Source organism: Arachis hypogaea, chromosome 11, assembly GCF_003086295.3.
Source record: "Arachis hypogaea cultivar Tifrunner chromosome 11, arahy.Tifrunner.gnm2.J5K5, whole genome shotgun sequence".
Classification (NCBI taxonomy): Eukaryota; Viridiplantae; Streptophyta; class Magnoliopsida; order Fabales; family Fabaceae; genus Arachis; species Arachis hypogaea.
The window spans coordinates 10738038-10764710 of record NC_092046.1 but is presented as its reverse complement, the minus strand read 5'-3'; the positions used below and the strand labels follow the sequence as shown (position 1 = coordinate 10764710).

At 29.8% G+C, this 26673-nt stretch overlaps 2 protein-coding genes across 2 annotated transcripts; one reads left to right on the top strand and one right to left on the bottom strand.

The window, feature by feature from the left end:
- The first annotated feature begins 1005 nt into the window (after positions 1–1005).
- Positions 1006–6006, top strand: LOC112720227 (65-kDa microtubule-associated protein 1). Its single transcript, XM_025771088.3, has 10 exons — positions 1006–1201; positions 2066–2159; positions 2243–2446; positions 2571–2828; positions 2907–3122; positions 3294–3449; positions 3529–3840; positions 4509–4596; positions 5207–5355; positions 5538–6006. The coding sequence occupies exons 2-10, from the start codon at positions 2088–2090 to the stop codon at positions 5832–5834; spliced, it is 1752 nt and encodes a 583-aa protein (XP_025626873.1). The 5' UTR covers positions 1006–1201; positions 2066–2087; the 3' UTR covers positions 5835–6006.
- A 422-nt stretch (positions 6007–6428) lies between these two features.
- Positions 6429–14722, bottom strand: LOC112720225 (indole-3-acetate O-methyltransferase 1). The gene is made up of 4 exons (XM_025771087.3): positions 14440–14722; positions 13747–14166; positions 11268–11543; positions 6429–6932 (listed from the first exon to the last, which is right to left on the bottom strand). The coding sequence occupies exons 1-4, from the start codon at positions 14551–14553 to the stop codon at positions 6573–6575; spliced, it is 1170 nt and encodes a 389-aa protein (XP_025626872.1). The 5' UTR covers positions 14554–14722; the 3' UTR covers positions 6429–6572.
- Between the last annotated feature and the right edge of the window lie 11951 nt (positions 14723–26673).

Sequence of the window (26673 nt, the reverse complement as noted above, 5' to 3'; positions counted from 1 at the left end):
GAAATTAAAAGTACTATAACTTTTTTTTTTTGTTTTTCATGATGTCCTCTAACTCGACAGGTCAAGGACTAATGAGTTGACCACTCGACCAACTCAAGTTGGTTTAAAAGTACTATAGCCAGTAAACGTACAACGTACGTACATACGCTCTTTGGTGGAGGCCTAGTGCGTCACAAATATTGTCGTAGCCCATTCTCAATAACGGCGATCCAATTTTATCCCATACTCTTAGTAGAGGCCAAATATGTCATTAGGCTGTTGTCTTTTCCACTTTATACAATAATTATTTGGTCATTTACTCACTCATTGACCTAAGAATTTCACCTTTCTTAATTAATTTCTTAACCTAATCCCGTTGGTAGAAGGCACCCATAATAAGATATTCAAAACAATTTATTTTTTTCCACAAGAACCCATGGGAAAAAGCTACATTTCAATTACTTGCTTTGAAAACAACCGATGTTAACAATCAGTCGTGATATGGTGGTAACTTTTTATCTCTTTCTTCAATCATGTGGCTGCGACTTCGATCTTTAAATCTTGGAAACAAAGCTAGTTTTGTACTTTTGTTACATTTCCAGAAAGTTCCTGTGACAATTGTACTGGTTATGGTGACAAATGCTCTGGTCTACCCTCTATTGTTTTCCTAAATAATCATCTGTTTAAAAAATACATTAGTTTTATTTAATAATCGATCCCTTTTATTGCGAAATGTTACAGAGGTAAATATAAATAAAAAATAAATAAAAAATACTGACCAACTAAAATTTCTCTTTATTTTATGATTTCTAATTTTGTATAAAAAAAAATATTTAGTTTTCACAACGTAATCTTAAAGTGTAATATTCAAAATCAAGAAGTGTGAATTCAATTTCGAATCCATATAGCGATTATTGTTGAATGATGAATAATAACGACACTAAGTCAATAGGGAAAATGTTGTTTCCGTATAAGTCAACAAGGAGCGACCATGATTTAAAGAGCGTGTAGCGTAGGTGAGGTGACAGACACAGTGGCATATTCGTAATTACCTTCTACAACCCCGCCCAATATACTAACTCGGACAATCAAAACACACTCCCATTCTCTCTCTTCTCTCTCTTTCTCTCGCATAATCCACGCACTGTGTCCGTGTCTGTGACAAGAGTGTACTGCTTAGATCTGAAAACCAAAGAAACTCTCAAAGCGACGATCCAACTGGGTAAGCAAACCAACACAACTCTTTCAGCTTCCACCGCCTTCACCTCATTCTTCTTCTTTTTCTTCTCTCACAATGTGTTCCACTTCTTGCTCCTGATCTATTTACTAATACCACTTGTTTCCCTTTCTATCACTTTCTCATTGCAAGTTTTCTATGCATTCTGCCTTTGCAACATTATTTTACTGTTATTGCTGTTATCGATTTTGTTATTGATTGTGTTTTCAGTGGAATTTCACTGTAGCTTCATGTTCAGGATTTTTTTTTTTACTTGCAAAATGTTGTTGTGCTTGGTTCTTTGTAGTTATTGTGAGTCAAAAGTGTCTTGTTGATTTTAGTTCTTAGGATGAATTTGATGCTTCCGCTTCTACTATACTTTGTTGAATATGATCCTTCTCGTTTCTCTTTCCATTCTGAGACTAACTATCTCTTTTTTCTTATATTTTATTCTTTCAATTTTTCTTCCGTCACTGGAGAAAATAGCTTTAATGAGTCAAAAGCATTTTAATTTTTAAGGTTGAGAAAATAGGTTTTGCTTGCTCATTCCTGTCCCGTTCTGTTTGTTCTTTTGTTGTGATTATTTCTGCATTGTGTTTAGTTCGGTATTACATTATATATTATGATTCAATGCTAAATGATGTGCATAGTTGCTACATCTGCCAAGAGATCTTAGCATATGTAGTTCATTGAATTCGACAGCAACACATATCTACATATATAAATTGGACATTTTGGCATATCAAGTTTTTTTTTTTTTTTTAATTAAATAAAGAGATATTTGAATTTCTTATGTTTGAGGGAAGAGGAAAGAAATTCCATATGTTTCTCTTTATTTGTTTATTGATTTATTTTTTCTGTTCTGTGCAGACTAGGGTGTGCTGGAACTTCAATGGCAGTGACAGATTCACAAAATCCTCTTCTTGGAGAAGACACCTGTGGTTCCTTGTTAAATAAGCTGCAGGTAACTTTATTAAAGCTATCATTCGTGTGACAGCCGTTGTGCATGGTCTATGTGTTATTTGAGATTATTTTCTTTTGCTGCAGGAAATATGGGATGAAGTTGGAGAGAGCGATGAGGAGCGAGACAAGATGCTTCTTCAAATAGAGCAAGAGTGCTTGGATGTGTACAAGAGAAAGGTTGAACAGGCTGCTAAGTCAAGGGCACGCCTTCTTCAATCTTTATCTGATGCTAAGATTGAGCTTTGTAATCTTCTATCGGCTCTTGGAGAGAAGGGCTTTGCTGGAATGGTTAGTAACTACTTAAATATGCATTTATATTGGCATCAATAGAAACTGCAAATAGAATTGTTTTATATGTTTTTAGATATTAAAGTGGTAAACTGATTTCCCATGTGTATTTTTTGGCCCCCAGCCGGAAAAAACTTCGGGCACTATCAAGGAACAGCTTGCAGCTATAGCACCAATACTTGAAAAGTTATGGCAACAAAAGGATGAAAGAGTAAAGGAGTTTTCGGATGTGCAGTCGCAGATTGAAAAGATATGTGGAGAGATTGCTGGCGACTTGAGCCCTAGTGATCAGACAGGACCGCCCGCAGTTGATGAGTCTAATCTGTCCTTGAAGAAATTAGATGAATTTCAATCCCAACTACAAGAACTTCAAAAGGAAAAGGTATATAACGGTTATACATTTGAGAAATTCAATTATTCACTTACAAACAGGTTGAGAATTGGTTGCTTTCCCTTGCAGAGTGAGAGGTTGCACAAGGTTCACGAATTTGTGAGTACTGTGCATGATCTTTGTTCGGTCCTTGGTATGGATTTCTTGAGTACTGTGACTGAGGTTCATCCGAGCTTAGATGATTCTACCAGTGTTAACTCCAAAAGCATAAGCAACGGCACACTAGCTCGGTTGGCTAATACAGTATCAACACTGAATGAAGAAAAACAGAAAAGGCTACACAAGGTAATGAGTTTATAATGCCGTATGTTAGTTTTGTGATACTTTATTTAATGTACTGGTGTTTGTTACTTATATGGCTGCTAGTTATACAGGATTTTCATTCATGTTTACAAGGAAAAGCGGTGTGTTCAATCTTCGTTACTCTTTTTGTGATCTATATATTCACCCTTGCAGCTCCAAGAATTGGCTTCCCAGTTGGTTGATCTGTGGAATCTAATGGATACTCCTCCGGAGGAGAGAAGTCTATTTGACCATGTTACCTGCAATATGTCAACTTCTGTGGATGAAGTCACTGTTCCTGGTGCTCTTGCTTTGGATCTGATTGAGCAGGTATTGATGACCACCTGAAAGCTATGGATTCGGGCTCCAAATGTTATGGTTTCTGATTGTTTATTGTTTTGTTTTTAAGGCTGAAGTGGAAGTAGAGAGGCTCGATCAGCTGAAAGCCAGCAGGATGAAAGAAATTGCTTTCAAGAAGCAAGCAGAACTTGAAGAGATATTTGCCCGTGCTCATATTGAAATAGAGCCAGAAGCTGCTCGAGAGAAGATTATGTCGCTGATTGATTCTGGAAACATCGAACCAACTGAATTGCTGGCTGACATGGACAATCAAATAGCAAAGGCGAAAGAAGAAGCTTTAAGCCGAAAAGAAATATTGGACAAGGTTGAGAAGTGGATGTCAGCATGTGAGGAAGAGAGCTGGCTTGAAGACTATAATCGGGTACGAATAAGAACCTTTTTGTTGCTTTATCTGTCTCTCTCTGGTTGATGTTGCACTATTTTTTCTCAGTACTAAATTACTAATTTAAACTGAAATTCTTGAAACTAGCATCATTTGGTGAGAATTCCAGCTAATAATATATCATTAGCATAAAGCTATAATACTGACAAATATCACTATAACACAGAAATTACATTATAAGACATGCTAATGTTATTAGATTAACAGCTTTGACGTCAATTCATGCATCAAAAAGGATAAAATGAAACTTCAATGTTGTCTCTTGGAAATTACATACTGTCATCTCTCTATCATGTGATTCTTTTTCAAGAATACTTTGATAGTTTGACTTGCATATTCCCTTGTATTTTTTAATGAGTTTTGTTTTGCCTAATATAAGCGAGTAATCAACCATAATGTTTTTGTGCTAACCAATTTATCGTCACTAATGACTATTGTAGAACTGTATATCTTTGATGTTATGTTTTCATTTTCATTATTATTAATTAATATTTGGTATCATATCATTCATAGTTCATATGCTATGATGTAGCAATATGCCTTGTTCTGTTGCCACGTAGAAAACTAGAGTACCAGACAATGTTCTTTATATGGATTGTTAATTTGTTATTTTACCCATATGATTCTAACACTGCATTGCGAAGCAGGATGATAACAGGTATAATGCAAGCAGAGGTGCACACTTAAACCTGAAACGTGCAGAGAAAGCTAGGATACTAGTCAACAAAATTCCAGGTATTTGTAGGTCAAGACTTAACATCCATCAGAAATTATTCGTAATTTTATGCATCATCAGCATAGAAACCCTTACACTAATAGTAATAAAGAATGTGCTACATTATTGAAGTAACTTCAAGTTTTCCTTCAATTAAATATGTAATGTGGGCTTTGTATGATCAGAAACAATAAGATAACTTGGTCTAGATGAAATTCTGTGATACTGTTTTTTTATTGAAAATTGGGAATGAATATTGTCACTCCTATTTCAATAATGTCACTCCTTTATTTTTTTAACAAATTCATGCAAATATACAATGCAAAAAACATAATATGTGGAGTATCATTATCAAAAGTAGTAGCAATATCATCACTCTGGAAGAATACATTAATATTTTTATTATAACTATAAATTCTTTTGACTTATTTTATAGTATACAAGTCTTACATGGATTGCTGTTATTGTTGGTTGGTAGAAATGAATGCAATCAAACACAGAACTCTTTCTATTTACAACTGAGTGTATTGCATTTAACTCCTATTTGTTTGGTGAGTGATACTTCACTTGTTTCTTGGCATACATGAACCCAGAATAATTAAGTTTGGTTCTTTACACGAAAACATGCAGCTTTGGTTGACACATTGGTTGCTAGAACTCGAGCATGGGAAGAAGTTCATGACATGTCATTCGCATACGACGGTGTTCCTCTTCTTGCTATGTTAGATGAATACGCCATGCTCAGGCATGAAAGGGAAGAGGAAAAACGAAGGATGAGGGTAAGTTTTTCTAGTGAGATAATTGATTAGTCATTTGGTCAAAGTAAACTATCAGATTTCCCTATTTCTGTCACCATTATATTTGTTGAATTATGAACTTTTAGCTCTCCCAAAAAGTTGGTTAGTAACTAGTAACACAAATGGAATGAGTATTTGACCACCCATACCTTGACATGTTGTAGGACCAAAAGAAGTATCATGAACAGCAAAACACAGAACAGGATTCTCCTTTTGGCACAAAACCCAGCCCTGCTCGGCCGGTTGGCAGCAAGAAGGTAGTTGGCCCTCGTGCTAACGGAGGAGCTAACGGCACTCCTAACCGACGACTCTCTCTGAATGCCCATCAGAATGGAAGCAAGTCTACATCAAAAGATGGGAAAAGGGATAGACAATCTGCTCCCCTGAACTATGTTTCCATATCAAAAGAAGATGCTGCTTCCCATGTTTCTGGTTCTGAACCAGTCCCCGCATCACCCTAATAATAGAGATGTATTTTCAACCATAGTTTTCATCTTTGTAGCATTATCACTTCACTAGTTATTGCTGTAGGAATATAATCTTTCAGTTACAAGCAACTAGAGAGGAACTGTTCTGAGATGTGTATGTTGTATCTGTCATTTAAAGGTTTTCTTAATACATGTTGCTTTATCCTTTGGTGCTGGTTCGTAAAAGAGTTGGATGCATGGTGGTATTATTGCATGAACTTTACAAAGCAAAGTCCTTACTCAATTATAGAAGATACAAGTTCTTAACATTGGAAAATGTTTAGCAATACTCTCAAGTTTTAAATGAGGAATGTTAGGGAATTAATTTTTTTATTAATTCTTAAGTTTTAACTTTAATTCATGAGTAATCTACTCATTAAATTTTTAAAATATACAATTTGACCGAGTTATCAAATATTTTTTATATTTATCTTTTTTATAATTTGGTTTTAATCTAATAAAATTTTAAAATAATCTATTATAATTTCTGACAATCAAACAAAGGGTCGTCTCTCTTTTCTTGAACGGGAAACAAGTGAACAGCACATTTTTTAAATGTATTTATTTCTATTTCATAGGCTAATATCATTCGCTGGGATACATAATCCACGTAAAAGGGAGTTCAACAGTACTTTAATAGTAAAGAAACATATATGGAAACTTAATTAGTATATAATACAAAATAAATACACATAACATTTTGCCCCCTTTTTCTTCTAAGTGAATTGTAAATTATGATTGAACAAAAGAAAGGGATGCAACTATGTGATAGAACTGAAGTTGTTCTAACAAGTCTTTGCCATGGCAGGTAGCTCTGTGCTCCACTCTAAGAAAGAGCTCGTGGCTAAGGTCTTCTCCGATGTGGGCGTCAACAAGGACGCCGGAGACACTCCGGCAGGTGTTGGCCAGGGCCTTTCCGACTTGGCTGGCGTTGTCCGGTTGGTCAACCACAAGAGGGCTTCCTCCTTTGAAAACCTCCAGCTTGTGGATGGCGAATGACCCGTCGCCTTCAACCACCTCCTTGAAGTCTTGTAGGCTTGGTGCATAAACTGGAATGTTGAAACTGTCACGTTTCTCACTGCTAATTAACCCCTGCATGTGGTGCTCATCAACAATCAAAATCACTGTCCATACTATTATTTCAATCCACATATCATCATTTGCTTTTATTATGAGGTGAATTATATGGTAAATGTTAGGATTTGGTTGAATTAGTCCCACATTGCTTAGGATAGCAAATGGAGTGGGTGGCCTAGGCTATAAATATGAGGCTAAGTTCTCCATTTGTTTTTGCACCAGTCAGAAACACTTTAAGCTTGTATCTGATTTTTCTTTTCCTCTGTACTCTTTGATTAGAGAGTGTTGTGAGGTGTAGTTAGATATTTGCTTTGAAAGAGTGTGGGTGTACTGGGGTGCCGGTGAGAGAAAGAAGTCTATGTGTTGTAACAATTTTCACATAGTGATATTCTCTGGTTGTCATTTGACAACGGCCGTGGTTTTTTCTCCGGTAATTGGAGTTTCCACGTTAAATTCTTGTGTTGTGATTGTGTCTATTTTATTTCTCTGTCAAAGGTGTTTTCTCAAGGGGGAATTGTGTCTTATTCCCAACAAGTGGTATCAGAGCTTCGGTTCGGTGGGATTTATTCTTAGTATGCTCTGTGGTTGCAGCCTAGTCTAATCTCTTTGGTTGCTGTTGTTGTTGCTGGAAGGCAGTGTGACTCTGTGAGAGTGCAGTTTGGAAAAGGTTCTGGCTAAGGAAAGACTTGGTATTTAAGTGTGTCCATTGTGACCCACCTCTCTTTCCTGGGGACCCTTCCTAGTGCACGGTCTACAGTTGAGTTATAATATTCCAGTATACGGTTGCAACAATGTCAGGATATTCAAGTGCTGTGAAGCTTGAAATAGAGAAATTTGATGGAAGAATCAATTTTGGCTTGTGGCAAGTACAAGTCAAGGATGTGTTGATACAATCAGGTTTGCACAAGGCGTTGAAGGAGAAGATCTCTGGTTGCTCTCTCTATGAGAGAAGATGATGTTCTCTAGAAGACAAGAAGTATCCTCATGGTATTACCGCACTGCCATGGATAAGGATGAGTTGTGGCAATCAGGTCCACAATTGCACACGGGCATTGGTTGGCGTTGAGATGCAAGGTGTGTGGCGGAGTTAGGTCGATGGCTGAAGAACTTCCAGGAAAAGCCAATTTGGAAGTTGCACCATGAATTTTCAGCAAGGTTTCGATCTGTACCAAGGCGAAATGCTTGGAGTGGTCTAATTCCAAGTGAGTATACTTTCATGGTGGAGTATGATAGTTCTCTGAACTATGATTGTCGGTATAGACAATGGCAGCAAAGAATTGTCGGTGTTGACAATGGAAGCTGAAGATGTGTGACTATTTCAATCAAGGTGGAGATTGTTAGGATTTGGTTGAATTAGTCCCACATTGCTTAGGATAGCAAATGGAGTGGGTGGCCTAGGCTATAAATATGAGGCTAAGTTCTCCATTTGTTTTTGCACCAGTCAGAAACACTTTAAGCTTGTATCTGATTTTTCTTTTCCTCTGTACTCTTTGATTAGAGAGTGTTGTGAGGTGTAGTTAGATATTTGCTTTGAAAGAGTGTGGGTGTACTGGGGTGCCGGTGAGAGAAAGAAGTCTATGTGTTGTAACAATTTTCACATAGTGATATTCTCTGGTTGTCATTTGACAACGGCCGTGGTTTTTTCTCCGGTAATTGGAGTTTCCACGTTAAATTCTTGTGTTGTGATTGTGTCTATTTTATTTCTCTGTCAAAGGTGTTTTCTCAAGGGGGAATTGTGTCTTATTCCCAACAGTAAAGATATAAGTTTACAGATTTTTTTTTATAGGATGAAAGAGAGATTAAAAAAGCTAGGATCCACATTTTGAATAACAATAAAATAAACAAAAATAACTATAAAAAAAATTTATACTCTCTATATAACTTTAATTTGTATAATAAAATGCTCCTTATTATTATTATTATTATTGGTTGTAAATTAAAAGCGTGAAGGGCAAGTAGCCAACAATTGACCATTCTGAAACCTAGTGGGAAATATTATTCTTCACATCATGCAACTCAATTATTAATCGTCACTGGTTGTAATTGAAAAAGTATAGATAAACAATTCCTAACCAATAAATTTTAAATAATTGTAATTAATATCTATTAATTTTATATTTTTTAAAGAATAAAATCAAAGATAATTAATTAATATAAAGTGCAGTTCAAAAATATTTGTTAGTCGAGATTGGTTTTAATAATGTAAAGAGAGGTTGTGTTAACCCAAAACAACCGAGTTAGTAAATAAATGGTCCTTTTTGAGGTTTGAAAAAAAAAAACACTTTGTCATCGCGGATGCTCGATTTACATAATTAAGTTCATCACTAGCTACAGAAATTCAGGGTCGTCCTATTCTTATTGTGGGCCAAAAAAGTACATGAATTATTATCCTTTAAGTTAAATTAGTACTATGTGCGTATGCTAGGACAAAGGTTTAAGTATAAGGGTCTCATTACATTCCGTACTATCTTGATTAACATGTTACGGTACAAGTTCAAGTAAGTAATTGGTGCGTGCATTAGTATTTGTTATTAGTGATTGTGGGTCCTCTACTCTAAAATCATTATTAGATCGATATAAATAGATAGAAAAAATTTAATGTATCCAATAGAAATGTGGGTCCTCTACTCTAAAATCAATATATTAGTATGGATTCTTTTTTAATTAATTTTTTTAAATGCTATAAATAAAAGATTAGTACATGTCTAAGATATGTTATTTACTCTTAATTCTTATATCTCTTAGATCTTAGTATCTTACTTACTTGAGCATTAAAATTTTTTGTACGTACACTTTCACCTATTTGAAAATGTCAACCTAAAACAAGAAAATCCATAGTAACTTTGTGTTTCGATTTTATAAATTCGTGTTTCTACTAATATGAGAGGTAATTCTAAGTTCTAAGTTCTAACTTTAGTTTTGGAACAATTTTATTATCATTAACCGTGCAAAAGAAATAAATAATAATCAAAGCTTTGTTAATCAAATTTTCAATTCGACAGATATTTTAAAATTATAAATGTTATTTGTACACAAAAATCAGTTATTAAAATCAGCCACTAATATATTTGTGTATAAATATACGTGTGATTTAATTTATTTTTAATGTATATTTATATTCCAATATATATTTTATACTGGTGACTCATTTTAGTATACACGTAGCATAACTTATTTAAAATAGATGTTAAAAAACTACAAACATATATATCCAACTTGTCTATCTTGATGATATGATGATAGATGATGATTACATGTGTTCTAAACATCCAAAACCTAATCGTTTGTCAATATCATGGAACTTAGCCAGCAGCCAACACTTAATTATTATTTATTATTTTTGCCCGGCATGATGATGAAATTGAGGGTGGGCAACAGACATATGAGATCAACTTATTTTAATGATGACAATAAGATAAGTTTTTGTATCACCTACAGTATAATTCTTGATCATTATTTTAGTCATTATTGTTAAGCAGGTGTTCAGTGTTCTATTTCTAAAAACACTTAATAGAATGTTTAGTATAAGAAGTTCTAATTAAATGATTAAATATTTCAAAGTCTTTTTTAATATAAAATTATTCAAAATTTACTATTTCGAGAAAGAATATTCAATGTTTCTCAAAGATTATTAATATATTTGTTGGAAAAACATTTAAAAATGAAAGGTTTTAATAAAATAAAATAATAAATTTTTAGATTAAACCTCTAACATCGGACGTATACTATTTGATTGACTAATTTTAGTGACTTTATTCTAAATGATTTTTCACAATATCTAACGTTTTTTTTTTCTCTTCTAATGATCTTATGAATTAGCTTATTGTATACTTTTTCTTTCGGTTAAAACTTATATAGTTTTGTCAGTGACTAGACATGTGAGTGTTTTGTAAGTTAAATAAATTAAAATAGTTTTATATATGGCATCTCATATCTTTTAAAGATAAGATGTTTAGATGATTTATAAATATAAAATATTTTTTAATTCTATAAATTAGTTTTTAGAGTTAAATTAATTGAAGTTCACATCATTTCAATTCTAATTATATACGTGAATAAAATTAGTATTCATATGATTCAAATTAATCTATATCACGAATTATATATTTATTTTGAGTCACATTTGTTATATGCAGTAGCTATTTTAATTCATTAGAATCTACCTACACTAAATTAAACAACTCAGAAATACACCTAAATAAACACATGATTAACGAAGCCTTTATAAATTGTTTTGGGTTTGGCAATGAGAAAAACATGCTCTAATAAGTAGTGTGGAAGTGCAACACACTGTTGCATAGAGAGCGAGGCATAAAAATGTAGTGTAGGAGTAGAACAGAGAATAATTACCTGAAGGACAAGATCATCCCAAGCATCCTGAAAGTGGGTCCCAAAGAGGAGACCAGCACCACCCTGGTCGGTGGGGTCCAGAGATGTTCTGCCCAAGCAAACCAAGAACATGGACCCACCTCTCTTCATCTCCACAGATCTTGACCTCAGGAACGCTGCCAAGTCTGTTTGGAACTGTTTCTTGTATGCAATGGCTGTTATCTCATTGGCTCCATGGATGAACACTCTCCCTTTGTTGTATGCACTTGACCTCTTCTCCGTTACTGCTTCTGGCACCTGCATGCATCGTTCACCAAACCACCACCAAATTCAAAATATCATTTCACCACTAAATCAATCTTACATATTTATATACGACAAAACCCTCAACAATAGTATAATTTATTGTTTTTTACTATAATTTTTAGTTTATATTTTAAAAATTATTAGTTAATTATCAATAAAAATAATATATTTTTTAATATTTTTAATTTATTTTAATATTTATTTTATATTTAAATATATATTTTAGAATAGCTAATTTTTAGTATACACCTAATATAATTACTTTATTTATATATAATAACTTAATAAGTTACTAAAAAGGTTGTATATATCTATCAATTTTTATAAAATTTTTTATATAATATTAAAAATAATTGATAAATTTTAAAAAATAAAAAAAGTGTACAGAGAAAAAAGATGTACAGAAAAAATAATGTATTTTTTTATCATAAAACTTTGTTACATGGTGAAAATTTTTTGTCAACATATAGTTAAACTAAACATATAAATATTTTTAATACAAATACACAAATATATATTATTTAAAAACAAGATACACATATTTATACAATTTATATGTACACATATATTTTAAAATAAAGTATTTAAAAGAATCCATTTAATTTTGAGCTCAAAATACACATAATTTTCAACACGTAAAAATACAAATATTATTTTGTTTAAACTACACCAACATTTTAACATATAAAAAACGTACACATATTTTTGAACATACAATATATCTGAATAAATATGTATATACTTGTATATTTAAAAAAAAATATCTCAAAAAAATTTCAGATTCAACAATTTTAATTTATATTAACTAATTCTTTTAGTCAATAGTCTAATATTTTTATTTTAATATTTTAGTATCATATTTTTAATCAATATTTTTAAATATTATAGATTAATTACTAATTAAAAATAATAAATTATGCTCATCTTATAATATTATTAAGACAAAATATTAACGAGAACATATGGCCAACCAAATCAACCGTGGTCAAAATATATAAAAAATTTCTCTAATTAATTTAAATGGAGCCGCCTTTGTCAGCACATTACTACTAATAATCAGTATTATGTGTCTCTTTTGGTAATCAAATCAAGCCGGCCTCAAGATAGATAGAGATATATATAAGTTTGAGACTGGAGTTAAAGAAACATTATATTATGTTCTTGCATTATTGTTGCTATTATATGCATGAATTGAGAACCAATCCAAATATACGTCACTACTCACGATGTCCCTGAAAATAAGGTCATATTTTCAAATCTACTGTTGTGACCCTATGGTGCTGTTGCATCAACTATACTTTAAATTTGACCATAATTTAGGACTTGTCCTTCAAAATAAATTCTTTACGCATGTAACGGGTTCCCATTATATTATCCTCGGGAAGTGGCAAACTATTCATATTAATTATGTCGTAGAAATCAAATTACTGCATTGACTCACAGGTGAAGAGTTTTCTTTAGAAAAGTCATCACAAAAAGGAGAGATGAAGAATGCTTCAATTCCTTGATATTCAATTTCAGTTACTAATTAACTATTTATATTCAAAGTATTCTGTATTATTGAATGGCCCGAATAATATATAAAAGTATATACAGATATTAAAAAAATTAAAATAATAAAAATATAATATCTTATAATAAATATATAGATATGTTAAATAATTCTAATGAATGTTAATATATTCTAATAAGTGCTATATTGTTAGTCTAGAATAAAGATATGAAGAGTGCTAGAAATCAATAAATTTTGTGATTTATATCTATCAATTAGTTATTATTAGTATTTTTAATGGTACGAGATTATATCTAATAATATAAAATTACTTACTTTTTTTTGCTGGTTAATTGTTGGCTAAATTTTAATAAAAGTGATTATCTTAAACTTTCTTTAAAGGGTATTTCAAATTAAAAGAAGTTTGAACATCTAATTAATTTGTCGTATCATTTTTGGAGAAAATAATTTGTCTACTAATTTTGGAGAGCACCAAAACAATGACAAGAATGACTTTAAATACACCATACATTAACTAACAAACAGAAAAAAACGAAGTAGAAACCACAGTAACAAAACATGTTAAAGATGAATGAACTTTAAATATTTAAATTTTATTATAAAAAATAAAAAAATTCAACAAAAATTAGACATGAAGTAATAGATATTAGAAAAATAACGAAAAAATAAAGAACAGAGTACCTGAGATAACCAATGTAAAGAGAAGGCAGAGTGGAAAACATTGATGGACCTGGCCGGAAAAAGCCTCCGGTAGAAAGAACCAGGGACTCCGGCGGCAAAGTAAGAACGGTGGTTTTTGGCGGCGAGGCACTCTTCCATGCTGACTCCATAGTTAGGCATGGGTGGAAGGAGCTGAAAGAGAGTGTTGAAGTCATTGCTAGGAAGATCTGAGAAGAAAGCTGAGAATTCGGGTGGATCCAATCCCAAACCCTCATAGCGCTTCATAATGTGCTTTATCATCACATCCACAACGTTTATTGTGTTGATCCCACATGAACAACCCAAATCCACCACCACAAATGGCATCTCTCTTGATGCTTCTACTTCAACTCTGTCTAGGGTTTCTTTTAGAAGGTGAAGCATTGACTTCGCATGCATGGCCTGCATATATTATCATATTTTTCATTTAAGTTGGTGAGTTAGAAACATATGACTACTACTTTCTTGCTACATAATATTTTTCATTTTAAAATTTTAATAAAGCTAAATAAATATATCAAAATGATAGATATAGTTGATGGAAAAAAACAAACGTATTTTTGTTTGGTGTAGGTGATGAGAAATTAAAGATCTAGTAGTCAATGGTGATGTTGATGGAGTTAGCAAGTGAGGTAGAAAATTATGAAAGAAAATAGATTAGAGTAGGGTACGTACCTGTGCTTGGGAATTGTTGACATAGCTGGCTTCTCCTTTGCCTCCTTTCATGCTAAGCAACTTCTCTAGCTCCATAGTGGACACTACAACATTGTCTCCCATAGCGGGCAACATCTATAATATATATAAGAAGCGAAAAAGATGATGATCAACTATAGAAACTAATAAATAAAAGGAAGAAGAGGCTATGTATGTGTGTGTGTAGATGGTGATGATATTTTTGATGAAATGGGGGAGGAAGAGGGTTGATATATATAGACAAAGGAGGGGAGACAAGAGTAGTACGTATCTCAATAATTATAGCTGCTACTTATATATATTTATTTATATACTCTTTGCCGCTATGTATACAAAGGACAAGAAAGGAGCAACAATTATTATGGATTAGTTACCAATTCAAAAATATATGTGTTTTCACAAAAAGTTGAATCATAAAATATGGGCCTCACATGCATCAACGAAGGACCAAGATTGGCGCCGGATTTTTATTTTTACAATTACTAAGCAATTCGTGTGTAGCCCGTGTAGATATCTGTGCCATGTACAATGAATTTTTTTATATATATACTTCGTTAAAAAATTTTAATTCATTATAATATATATTATTGAATCATGATTAAAAACAGATAAATGAATATGTATAAGAAATTAATTTGTACAGAACTTTTTAAATGACAACGGTGTGTGAATTTTTCAATTACTTCTTTATCAATTATTTATTATCTATTATCCATTATTTACAACATATATAATGGAAATTGTAAAAAGAAATAATTATATACAACCATTTCTTTTAGATCTTTTAAAGAATTTTTTTTTGATCATATACAATCAGGGAAACTTTATGTAGCAACAATCTTCCATAGATAATTCCCTTCAGGTGGTGGTTTCAACCAAAGTATCATTTCTAACGAGTATATATAAAATCTTAGGAGAATTTTTAAAAAAATGAGAATACTATGAAAATTAAAAAAAATAATTAGAACTTGTTTTATTTAATATTTATTAATTTTAATTAATTTTAGTTAATTCTTTTTTATTATCAAATATTTATGTAAAAAGAAATGCTATTGAGATAAAACGCGAATCCAAGATCTTGTAATGCCTTTTATCTTATGGCGAATTCCTCAATGTGCAGCTAGCTCGTTATACACAATTATTAAACAACCACAAAATTTATATGGTAACTTTTAGTTTACCTTTATCTCAGCACATTAGATATATTGTATAACTGCACAATTACTAAATCATACACAATGACTAAAAATCATTTTAAGATCCTAACTTCTCTCTACAAACCACTCCATTTTATTCGGTAAAGTATTAAAAGACTCATGTATTAATATATTTTTTTTTAACAAAAGAGCTCGATACAATAAGTAGAGCAAAAAAATAAAAAAGTTAAAAAAATCGTAAAAAAAATCATCAATTATTTTTGGTGCTCCTCCTTCTAATAGTGTACTCCTAATTTTGTACTCTTAATTATGTGCTAGTGAAAATATCTCAAATCACTCCAATCTTACTAAAACTATATCAATCCGATTGTAAGATCGCTAAGCGGAAGTCCACCAGTTGCATATCTTCTTGTATACAATTCTTATTAAAACTCTGTTAAACATCCTTTTTTTTCCTCTACTTGTACAATCTCGTTGAAGTCTCCCATAGAGACTGACATAATCCTGCAATATAACTCAGTTCTTCTCACACAGTAAATTTCGCTTCTCTTGTATGAGTTCCATACACTAAAGAAAGCATAATTGAAATTATTTTTAGCAATACCCCTTCAACACACAACCAAAGCTTCCTTTATAACAACGACTCATTTTAAACATTATTTCATCCCAAATTAACAGTAAACCACTTGAAGCACACTCCGACTCAATATATTCTCATCACGCAGCATCACACCCCCAAATTCTTATTACATCAAACTTTGTCACTACCAGTCACTTAATCTCAAACAAGCCTAACATATTCAATTTAAATTTATTTCTTGAGATTTTGACCATGCTCAAATTTTCATCACCCATCAACCCCCTAACATCCAAGAACAAAATTATTTTAAAAATTATTACACACCTTTTTTTAATTTTTATTTTTTGGCTTGTAGCGCCTTACTTTCTCTTTCTGTTTTGCCAATCTTCTTTTTTGAGCAATTTTTTCATTCTTTGCTTGGAGAATAGACATAATATCATCTTCTTCAATGTATAAAATTGCACCTGATTCCAATGCGAAGTCCCAAGTTTTTATATTTTTAAGAATCTGCTCCTCCAAAATACTGTCTCTGTTCTCCTTACTTCCTTCATCTTGTCCGAACCACCATCATCAACAACCCTCTTTTTAGCTACTTCATCGTATTCTGATAATTCCTCCAGTCCCTTTGTCAATGTTGTTCCCTTTGCACTGGAACCCATGCCACTATCATTCACAATGTCATCTCTGTTACCCGTTCCTTCGTCAACGTCTTCCGCACCATCGTTATTAACATATACACCCAACCCACCAGTCCCTTCATTCAATGTCACCTCCGGGAGAGTAGCAGTTTGGTTCTCTACCACCAACTCTTCCTCGATCTCATGACCCAACATAGGTGGCGTCAGGATTGCGCATTTCCCTTGCCACGTTGAGCCTCCTCTGCCGTGATCAGCCTTTAGCTTTCCTCCTTCAACACAGATTCGGTCTCCCTTGGTTATTTTCGCACAGTCTCCAATGTAAGTTTTGCAGATGCAGCTTCCTGCACACTTGCCGTAGACCCTTCTCTAGCGTGCCCATCCCTATCGTGAAAATCGTGCTCCATTTCTATCAAGCCTAATCTGGATTCTAGACTTAACTCAACATCACCGAACTGATTGATTGAGGAGATCGGGCTCAAGGATCCTTTTCTACTTTTTTGGGACATCCTTGAATTGTTGGGTCTAACACCAAGCCTACAAAGAACCTTCTTTTTCTTATTCTTTTTGTCCATCCTTACCAGCCAATTAAAGTTACCTTCATAAACCCATGTAACTGTATTTTCAGAATCAGCTTCATAATTAATATAATCACATTCCACACAATCCGCTCTCCCTTCAATTCCTTTATAAATTGGTTGATATGTTACCATTTTTATCTGATTTTTGTTTTGAGTGATCATTAATCCACTCATTCAAAATAATTTCAGGAATTACCAACCTGCCCTTATCTTCTTCGTCTTCCCTCAACTCCCCAATCACCACATCGGCTGCCTGGTCGTTGAAAACTGTCGGTTTTGTAGCCTGTGCACTCCTTAAACTCGTACCCGCACACTCCTTTTCTGCAACTGTTCTTCGTTGTTAACATCTATAGTCACATTTTTTATTAATTTCTTCATAATAATTCAAACTAAAAGCCTCCTATCCCACTTCTTTCACTAGCACATTGAATCCACTTATATTTATTATGATATGGACCCATTCATTAATCATATCCATGATACAAGTATCAATTTGCACTCGTCCAACACTAAAAGACATATACGATTCTGTCACTTTGTCACAACCGACTACTTCTCCCCATTGGTCTGCTAACATACTAAAGGTATCTGCTGACCACGCGTGTAACGAAACTCCGTAGCATTCTAACCACACTCTTCAAGTTTCACGTCGCTCCGTCTCATCCCATCTCCATATACTATGGAAGAATTGCAAGAGACTATACATTTTAAACGTATATGCTTCTTCTGCATTCAATACAGAATCAAAAGTCAAAAGAACTTTATACACTCCTACTTCCCATACTTGGACAACTTGAGGCATTTTTTTTCCAATCATCTTCTTCAAGGAACTAAAATCAATTGCCTTAGTCGTACCGCCGACCAGACTTCTCTGTAGCTAGTCCAAATTCTTTTTCACCATCGATACTTTTACTTTTTTCGTCCACCCATTTTCATGCGGGTCTGATTCTTTTTGGTTCCTTATTAGTTTCTCTACCTATCTTTGATTATCTTCTCCCTGAAGCTGAGAATTTGTCTTGTTCCGACTATCACCTCCTTCTATGTGTTAATATTTTAACTCTACTCTATGACTATAAGAAGGTTAGTGAAGATTTGTCCAAAGATACGTAAAAAATAAAATTTCTAATTTGCTAATATATTTCTCTTTTTTAGTTTATTATTTATTACAGTAGCCATTTATAACTTTAATTGAAAAAATTCTTCTGTTATTTTTTTTATCTCACATTAAATTTTGTATCACTTTTTTAAAATACAATTATCTCAATTTAAAAAAAATAACTAAAAATCTAAAATTTAAAAATAAAATCTTTAAGATCGAAGAAATATGATTAATATAATTTATTAGTTATAGACTCATAGTTAATATGGTCAAATCAAATAAATAATTAATTATAACAGTCTTAAAAAGTATTAATTAAAATATATAAAACAAAAATATTAATGTAAATTAAAATAAAATCAATTTATTTATTTTAATAAAATTAAATAATTAATATAATTAATTAATTATAGTTAATTTGATTAAATAAAACATTAAATAATTTAATATTTATTGTAGTTAAATCAAATAAATAATTAATTAATTAACGTATTTAAATATATTTTTAAAAATATGTTACGTTAGTTATATTATTAATTAAAAAATTTTATTTTAATAATATATAATAGATGTAACTGAAATTATTAACTAATTAATGATACGTATAATAAGGGAACAAACGATGCATGCATTTTGATAGTTAAATGGTTAAAAGAAAAGCGATAATTATGGACCTAATTTTGCAGCATACAATTATACATAAACTGATTATTATTATTATTATTATTATTATTATTATTATTATTATTATTATTATTATTATTATTATTCTCTGCGGTGTGCAACCTATAATTAATTGGATAAGCCTATATAACGAGTCTCTGATCTTGAGGATATTTTGTAAGACTGAAAAAAAATATCAAGTTTTAGGCCAAACACGCCAACGTGCCGCACATCAGTTTGCATACGTTTTTTTTTTTTAATTATTTTTTAAAAAATATTATATAATCAATTATATATAAATTAACATTAAATTATTTATGTTAAAATTTGTCAATAATTTTAATATTTTATTTCATATTTTTATTAATTATTATTATATTTTTTATTTATATTTTAAAGAACCAATCATCAATAATCTATAATATGTTACATTATGACACCAAGCATTTAATGCCAGTTACCTCTCTCTTCTCATCTAATTTTTAGAGAAGTATTGTGTAATTAATTATACACAAATTAATATTTAATAATTAATTATGTTAAAATTTGTCAATAATTTTAATATTTTTTATTTTTTTTGTAATTATTATAATTTTTTTTATATCTTTATGGATCAATAATTTTAATATTTTATTTTTTATTTTTTTAAAAACTTTTACAATTTTTCTTATATTTATGTAAATGTTATATATAATATTTTGTTTTACACAGTCGAAGCAAACATTTAGAGATAGATTTGTATTTTGTCCGAGACAAGGTCGTAGCTAGGGATGTAAATAGGCTATGTAAAGTCGGGTTCGTTTTTATCCAGATCCGACCTTAAATAATGATAGGGTCTATTTTTGAAACTTTTAACTAGTCTTAAATCCGGTGAAATCATACTACTTTCGGATCACACTAAAATCGGGTCTAAATCGATGAACTTTGTACTTTGATAAACTTTACGAACAAAAATTATGATACACTTTTTTATAAAGAAGAAAAAGATATATTTGTTACCGAGAAGTTGATATCTATTTTTAAACTTGAATTTGTCCATAAATTCTAATTTGATACTTGTTTGATCTATTTTCTAATTCAATTAAGTGTGATTAAAAATAAAATAATAAGCTTATAATTAATATAACATAATATTGGAATTAATTTAAAACATATATACTTTTTTTAGTTTTTTTAGGATATACATGGAGCCGGATGAAGTTAAGTTCGCCTTGACCTAGACCCAGCCCTAAATAATGATCAAATTTATTTTTGAGGCTCTTATCCGACTTTAGACCCAATGAAATCACATTAAATTAACCTCTAAAGTATTCGGATCTGGACTGAACTTTCGAATCGGATCAGACCACCCTAGTTGTAGCAGAAAAAAAAAAAACAACTATATATAATTCATATTTTTACTAATTCTTAAGTAGCTGATGTCATAATTAAACTATTATCAGCAGCTCCCTTTTATATATTTTGCATGTGCCAAACTTAGAATAATTATAAACACCAAATTTAGTTTGAGGGGGCTATAGACAGTACTAGTAGTAATATAACTGATCTAACTGATTTAGACGAAGAGAAGTTAGAATCTTAAATTAGTTAGGATCGACTTCTTGTATTAGTTTGTTCTTAATTTCCTTGTGGCTTAAGGCAATGTACACACTCTATATATGTGCTGTTATAGGCCAAAGTTAAAATTTGGATATGAAATTCTTTTTGTGTTATTCCCAAAGACGGGATGTATATATAGTGTTAAAAAATTCAAAAAAGCATATAGTATTAATATATTTAGTTATATAAGTATACATAACAAGGTATAATAATAAAAAATAAATTTAACAAAGATCATAACACACAAATAAATATATATACAACAAACAAATAAATAATTACATATAAATCAGTAATTAAATTATAACAGTAAAAATTAATTATATTCATTATTAATTATTTATAATAAAAATAATAACATTAAAATGTATCAAGAAATAATTCTTAAGTTTATAAGAGTTATAAAAAGTTATATTGTTATAAATACTGTCTAAGTCATAATATAATCATCTCTTTTTAAGATTTATTTTGATTTTGTTATTAAATTTATGCTAAAAAAAATTATAGTTAATATTTATTAATAAACATAACAAACACATCATGCTATACATATGTTCTAACTACTAAAATATATGTATAGCATGATGAATTTGTAATATTGATTAATAAATATTTGTCACAAATAAAATATGAATTAAAAAATAGATATATGTAATATATAATTTTCTTAGATGTTTTTATTCTTTCAAACATTTAATATTATTTTTTATCTTTCAAAATAAAAAAATTAACATCAAATATAAAATTTTAATTAAAAAATGGACCAAATTTTGTTTTAATATTAAAATTAAATTTAATATTGTAATACAATTTTAAGTTTATCTAATAACTGTCTTGACTCTTGAGGTTGTTCAAAGTCCAAAGCATGCGTAATATTATATTGTAATACAATTTTAAATTTATCTAATAACCAATTCGACGTTGTTCAAAGTTCAAAGCATGACGTTGTTCAAAGTCCAAAACATGCGTAATATTATATTGTAATACAATTTTAACAATTTTAAGTTTATCTAATAACCGCCTCGACGTGGTTCAAAGTCCAAAGCATGACGTTGTTCAAAGTCCAAAGCATGCGTAATATTATATTGTAATACAATTTTAAGTTTATCTACTAACCGTCTCGACGTGGTTCAAAGTCCAAACCATGCGTGATATTCGGCGACCGGCGTGAAACTATGTTGGATCTTCTTTTACCTTTTTCTGCAACAACTAACTACCCTTATAATTGCACAATGCTTATACTTCTTGCCTTTAATTGGCAACACATTATAATATTTGCCCATATCCACAATTAGCCATGCAAATTCTAGAGGTCATAGCTTGTAGCCGCAACCTTTGTCCTTTTTCTTATGATGCTTTCCATTCCTTTAACTTCAGTAAATTATAAAATTTGATAAAAAATGGTTGAGAACATAATGTGTATGTACATCCTTTGTGCTTCGTAAATGTTATAAGAAAAAAAAAATATAAAAATACCACACGGAAGAAAATTATCAGGCAATGTGTGCACACTGTATGTCCTCAGTTTGGATGAATAAAAGTGTCGACAAATTATTTTTCCAAGACGAGGACATTTATTGTTAGTCTTCATGTAGAGTTTATTTTCTCCTTTTTTTTTTTTAACTTGAAATATTGATATATAATAAACATATTTATTGCATGTATCTTGCACTAAAATTATTTTTATTTGGAAGAATGAAATTAAAGTAACAAGAATTAAATTATAAATATTTTGGTTACAGAAATTTTGATGAGCTATCTCAAGAAAGCCCCCTCCCCCCTCTTCAAAATTAATCAAATAGAATTATACGGGTAGTTTTTCTATCTAAATAATATGATGATATTGTGTTAATTTAAACCCTCATTATTATTAAATTGGATATAACCTTATTAGAGATGTAATAATTTATATGTTTTTTTATTAGTTTAAGTTTTTATAAAAAATAATTTTATAACATGATAACAAAATTTCTTTAACAAAAAATCTTATAATTCGATTCTTATCTACCCTAAAAAAATAAAAAATAATTTAAACAAAAGACAAACAAAACAAGTTTATGTAAAATTTACGCAAAAAAAAAAAAAAAAAAAAAAACTCTTATGTAAAGAGCGCATTAAAAATATTTATAATTATTAATGTGTCTTTTTCTACTCATTTAATATTCAACAAACCTAATTAAGGTGGAAATGAGTCCATATATCTCAGCTAACAGTAGATACAGTGTAAATCGAAATTTAACATGATATTTGATTAGTGGGTCAAGAATAATCATCACCACTTATTTTACTTGGTGGAATTGAAATAATTATGCTTGGGGTGAGATCCATACCGGAGGTTACTAAATGAGGGCATCCAAGCCAAAAGAGAATGTAAATTAAAACCTTTAACAAATAAGAGAAAACTCATCAGAAGAGTGTTCATAAAAATGGTGGTATGGTCAAAAAGATAGTATTCATTATTTACCTTTATTTTCCGTATAAGCTTATGCAATGTGTAATGTCTATATTTTTTGCTTGAATGAACCCCCCCGGGTTCAGGTAATGAACTATGGACATGGAGACAAATGGATGAGGGGGCCTTATAAATTTGAATAATATAATTATATACTGTAACATGTTGCCCCATGTTTGGTGCTTTAATTTATTACCTCCATGGATCTTTTTCCCAACAATATCTAAGTTATATAGTTTCACATATAACTTTAATGATTAATATTCATGTAACGAAGTTATGCTTGCTGTTTCATGTTCAAGACTATGTATGTCTATGAACAACTTTGGTTTGTCTATATTAATCAAAAGGTGACAGAAAACAGTTTGAGAAGCACAATTGTGTCGCCAATTTTTGTAGTCCAATTCTACCTACCTCTCTCTCTTCCCTTGTATAAAAACATCAGTTTATCACACGAAAATAAAGTAAAAAAATCAATCATCTTTCAATACACAAAATAAAATCATCCATTAAATCAATTATTCGAATAAAATATATATTAAAATATAAAATACATATTAAAAATGAGTTAAACAATATATATATACACATCGTCATTAATATAAGACTAATTTATTATGGACAAAATAATTTTGAAAACTATATATATTATGAACTTATATATAGAAATGATGAATATGAATATTTGTCTAACAAACATAAGCAAGATTTTTTCTTAAAGAGTAGTAAACTATTAATATGTACTTGAAAAATTTTCACGCTCACAAAAAAATCCGAAAAAACACGAAAGACAAATAATCCAATAAAATATAAAATTTAACCAAATATCCAAACGTAAAAGTATGACATCACATGAAATGAAAAACGCTGATCTGACAATAGGAAGTATTAAGATGACAAATTCAAATAGCTCAATTATTACCTAAATTTAATAATTATTTTATTTGAGTGACATAGTAAATTTTTTTTTCCAATTTAATTTTTTGAACACTAACTTCTCCATTTTAAATGATTTTTTTTTTATTATTTACTCCCACTTTAAAGATAAACTAAGAGTGTATATGTAAATTAAGACTTTTAGTAAAAAATTTTAAAGGCTACGCTATTTTTGTGTTACTTTATCATGTGTACACTTTTTATGATTTTGTTCTATTTTATCTTATCTTTTGAGAACATAGATTACTAGGTTGTGTTGAGTACCTAGTCATGGAATGAAATCCAACCTCAAAATTCATATTTATATTTTTTTAAAATAAAGGTTCAGATAAACTTCACATAATAGTTAGATGGTTGGAACTTGAAATTTAAAAAAAAATATATGTTAAATATAATAAATTAAAAAATTTAAAAATATTTATAAAGATATTCATAAATCAGTCACTCGTACAACTCTCAAAATAATGAATAATTTTAGATTCATATATATCTTCTTTATTTTCTTAAAATATTATTTGGAGCGTAAATATTTAGAACTAAATATACTTAAGTTTTTGAATTATAAATCGGTTATTCAAAAATTTTATTACAGCTAATTAACTTCTTTTAAATGAAAAAAAAAACATAATAATCTTAGATTGTGGATTTGTGGCGGCTTCTCCATTCGGTGATACGAGAAGTTCCAAGAGTAATATTCATTCATTATCATATGAATTTCTTTTATTATCTATTTCCATTTTAAATAATAAACTAAGAGTCTATATGTCATATAGAAATAAAGGCTTAATAAAAAATTTTAGATGTCCCAAAAGTAGAAAAATATTTTTGTGTTATTTTATAATGTGTATTTTAATTATAAGATTTTATGATTTTTTTTTATTTTTAATTATAAAAATCAAACCTCAAAACTTATATTTTTTTCAAATAAAAATTCAGATAAACTTTATTTAGCGAAGAGATGTTAAATATAATAGATTAAGAAATTTAAAAATATTTATAAAGATACACAACAATAATTTACTGACAAAATTCTTACCATAATGAATAACTAAAATCTATATATCTCTTTTATTTTTTTGAATTATTACTTATAGTTGAGTATACTTAGTTTTCTTGAGTTTTAGGTCGATCATGGAAAACGTTTATTAGAACTCATTAAAAGCTAATTAATTAACTTTTCTTAAATTAAAAAAAACATAATAATCTTGATTGTGAATTTTTTACTGATGATTCCAATAGTAATATTCACCCACGCTCATATGAATTTGTTTTATTGTCTACTCTCATTTTAAATAATAAATTAAGAGTGTGTATGTCATGTAAAAACGAAGACCTAGTAAAAATTTAAAAGGACACAGAAATAATATAATATTTTTATATTACTCCATTATGTGCGTCTAGTGATAAGATTTGATGATTTTGTTCTCTTCTTATAATGAAGAAAATTAAATCTCAAACTTAATTTTTTAAAAATAAAAATTTAGATAAACTTCATAAAGTAGTTGTATTGTTGGAACTTGAAATTTAAAAATAAAAAATATTAAATATAATAAATTCAAAAATATATATAAAAATACTCACAAATCATTTATTAATAAAACTCTTAAAAATAATGAATATTTTTAGATTCATATATATTTTCTTTGTTTACCTGAATAATTATTATTTTAAAGGACACAAAAGTAATACAATATTCTTATATTACTCCATCATGTGCAGTCAGTGATAAGATTTGATGATTTTGTTCTCTTTTTTTCTAGTGAAGAAAATTAAATCTCAAACTTAATTTAAAAAAAAAAGTTTAGATAAACTTTACAAAGTAGTTGTATTGTTGGAACTTGAAATTTAAAAATAAAAAAATATTAAATATAATAAATTCAAAAATATATACAAAGATACTCACAAATCATTTATTGATAAAACTCTTAAAAATAATAAATATTTTTAGATTCATATATATCTTCTTTGTTTTCCTGAATAATTATTATTTGGAGTGTAAATTTTTAAAATTAAGTATATTTGGTTTTCTTGAGTTATAAGTAGGTTATCCAAAAAAATTATTAGAACCAACTAAGAGCTAATTAACTTCCTTTAAATAAAAAAAATATAATAATCTTGACTGTGATTTCTTTGTGCAATGGTTTCAATAGTAATATTCGTTTATTCTTATATTAATTTTTTTCATTACATACTCCCATTCTAGATGATAAACTAAGAATGTATATGTCATGTATAAATAAAGACCTAGTAAAAAATTTCAAAGGCCCCAAAGGTAGCACAATGTTTTTGCGTTACTCTATCGATAAGATTTTATGATTTTGTTCTCTTTTATTTCTTAGTTATGGAAATCAAACCTCAAAACTTATAATCAGGAAGATCTAAAAAATAATAAATTCAAAAATTCAAAAATATTGATAAAAATACTCATGAATCAATTATTGACAGAAGTCTTATAATAATAAATAACTCTATATATATATATATATATATATATATATATATATATATATATAA

Coding starts and splice junctions, on each gene's coding strand:
- LOC112720225 (XM_025771087.3), bottom strand. CDS start 14,553: ATGTTGCCCGCTATGGGAGACAATGTTGTAGTGTCCACTATGGAGCTA. Junction 14,167..14,439: donor TCAACAATTCCCAAGCACAG/GTACGTACCCTA, acceptor TAATATATGCAG/GCCATGCATGCGAAGTCAAT. Junction 6,933..11,267: donor GGGATGATCTTGTCCTTCAG/GTAATTATTCTC, acceptor CACCACATGCAG/GGGTTAATTAGCAGTGAGAA.
- LOC112720227 (XM_025771088.3), top strand. CDS start 2,088: ATGGCAGTGACAGATTCACAAAATCCTCTTCTTGGAGAAGACACCTGT. Junction 2,829..2,906: donor AAGAACTTCAAAAGGAAAAG/GTATATAACGGT, acceptor TTTCCCTTGCAG/AGTGAGAGGTTGCACAAGGT. Junction 3,841..4,508: donor GGCTTGAAGACTATAATCGG/GTACGAATAAGA, acceptor ATTGCGAAGCAG/GATGATAACAGGTATAATGC.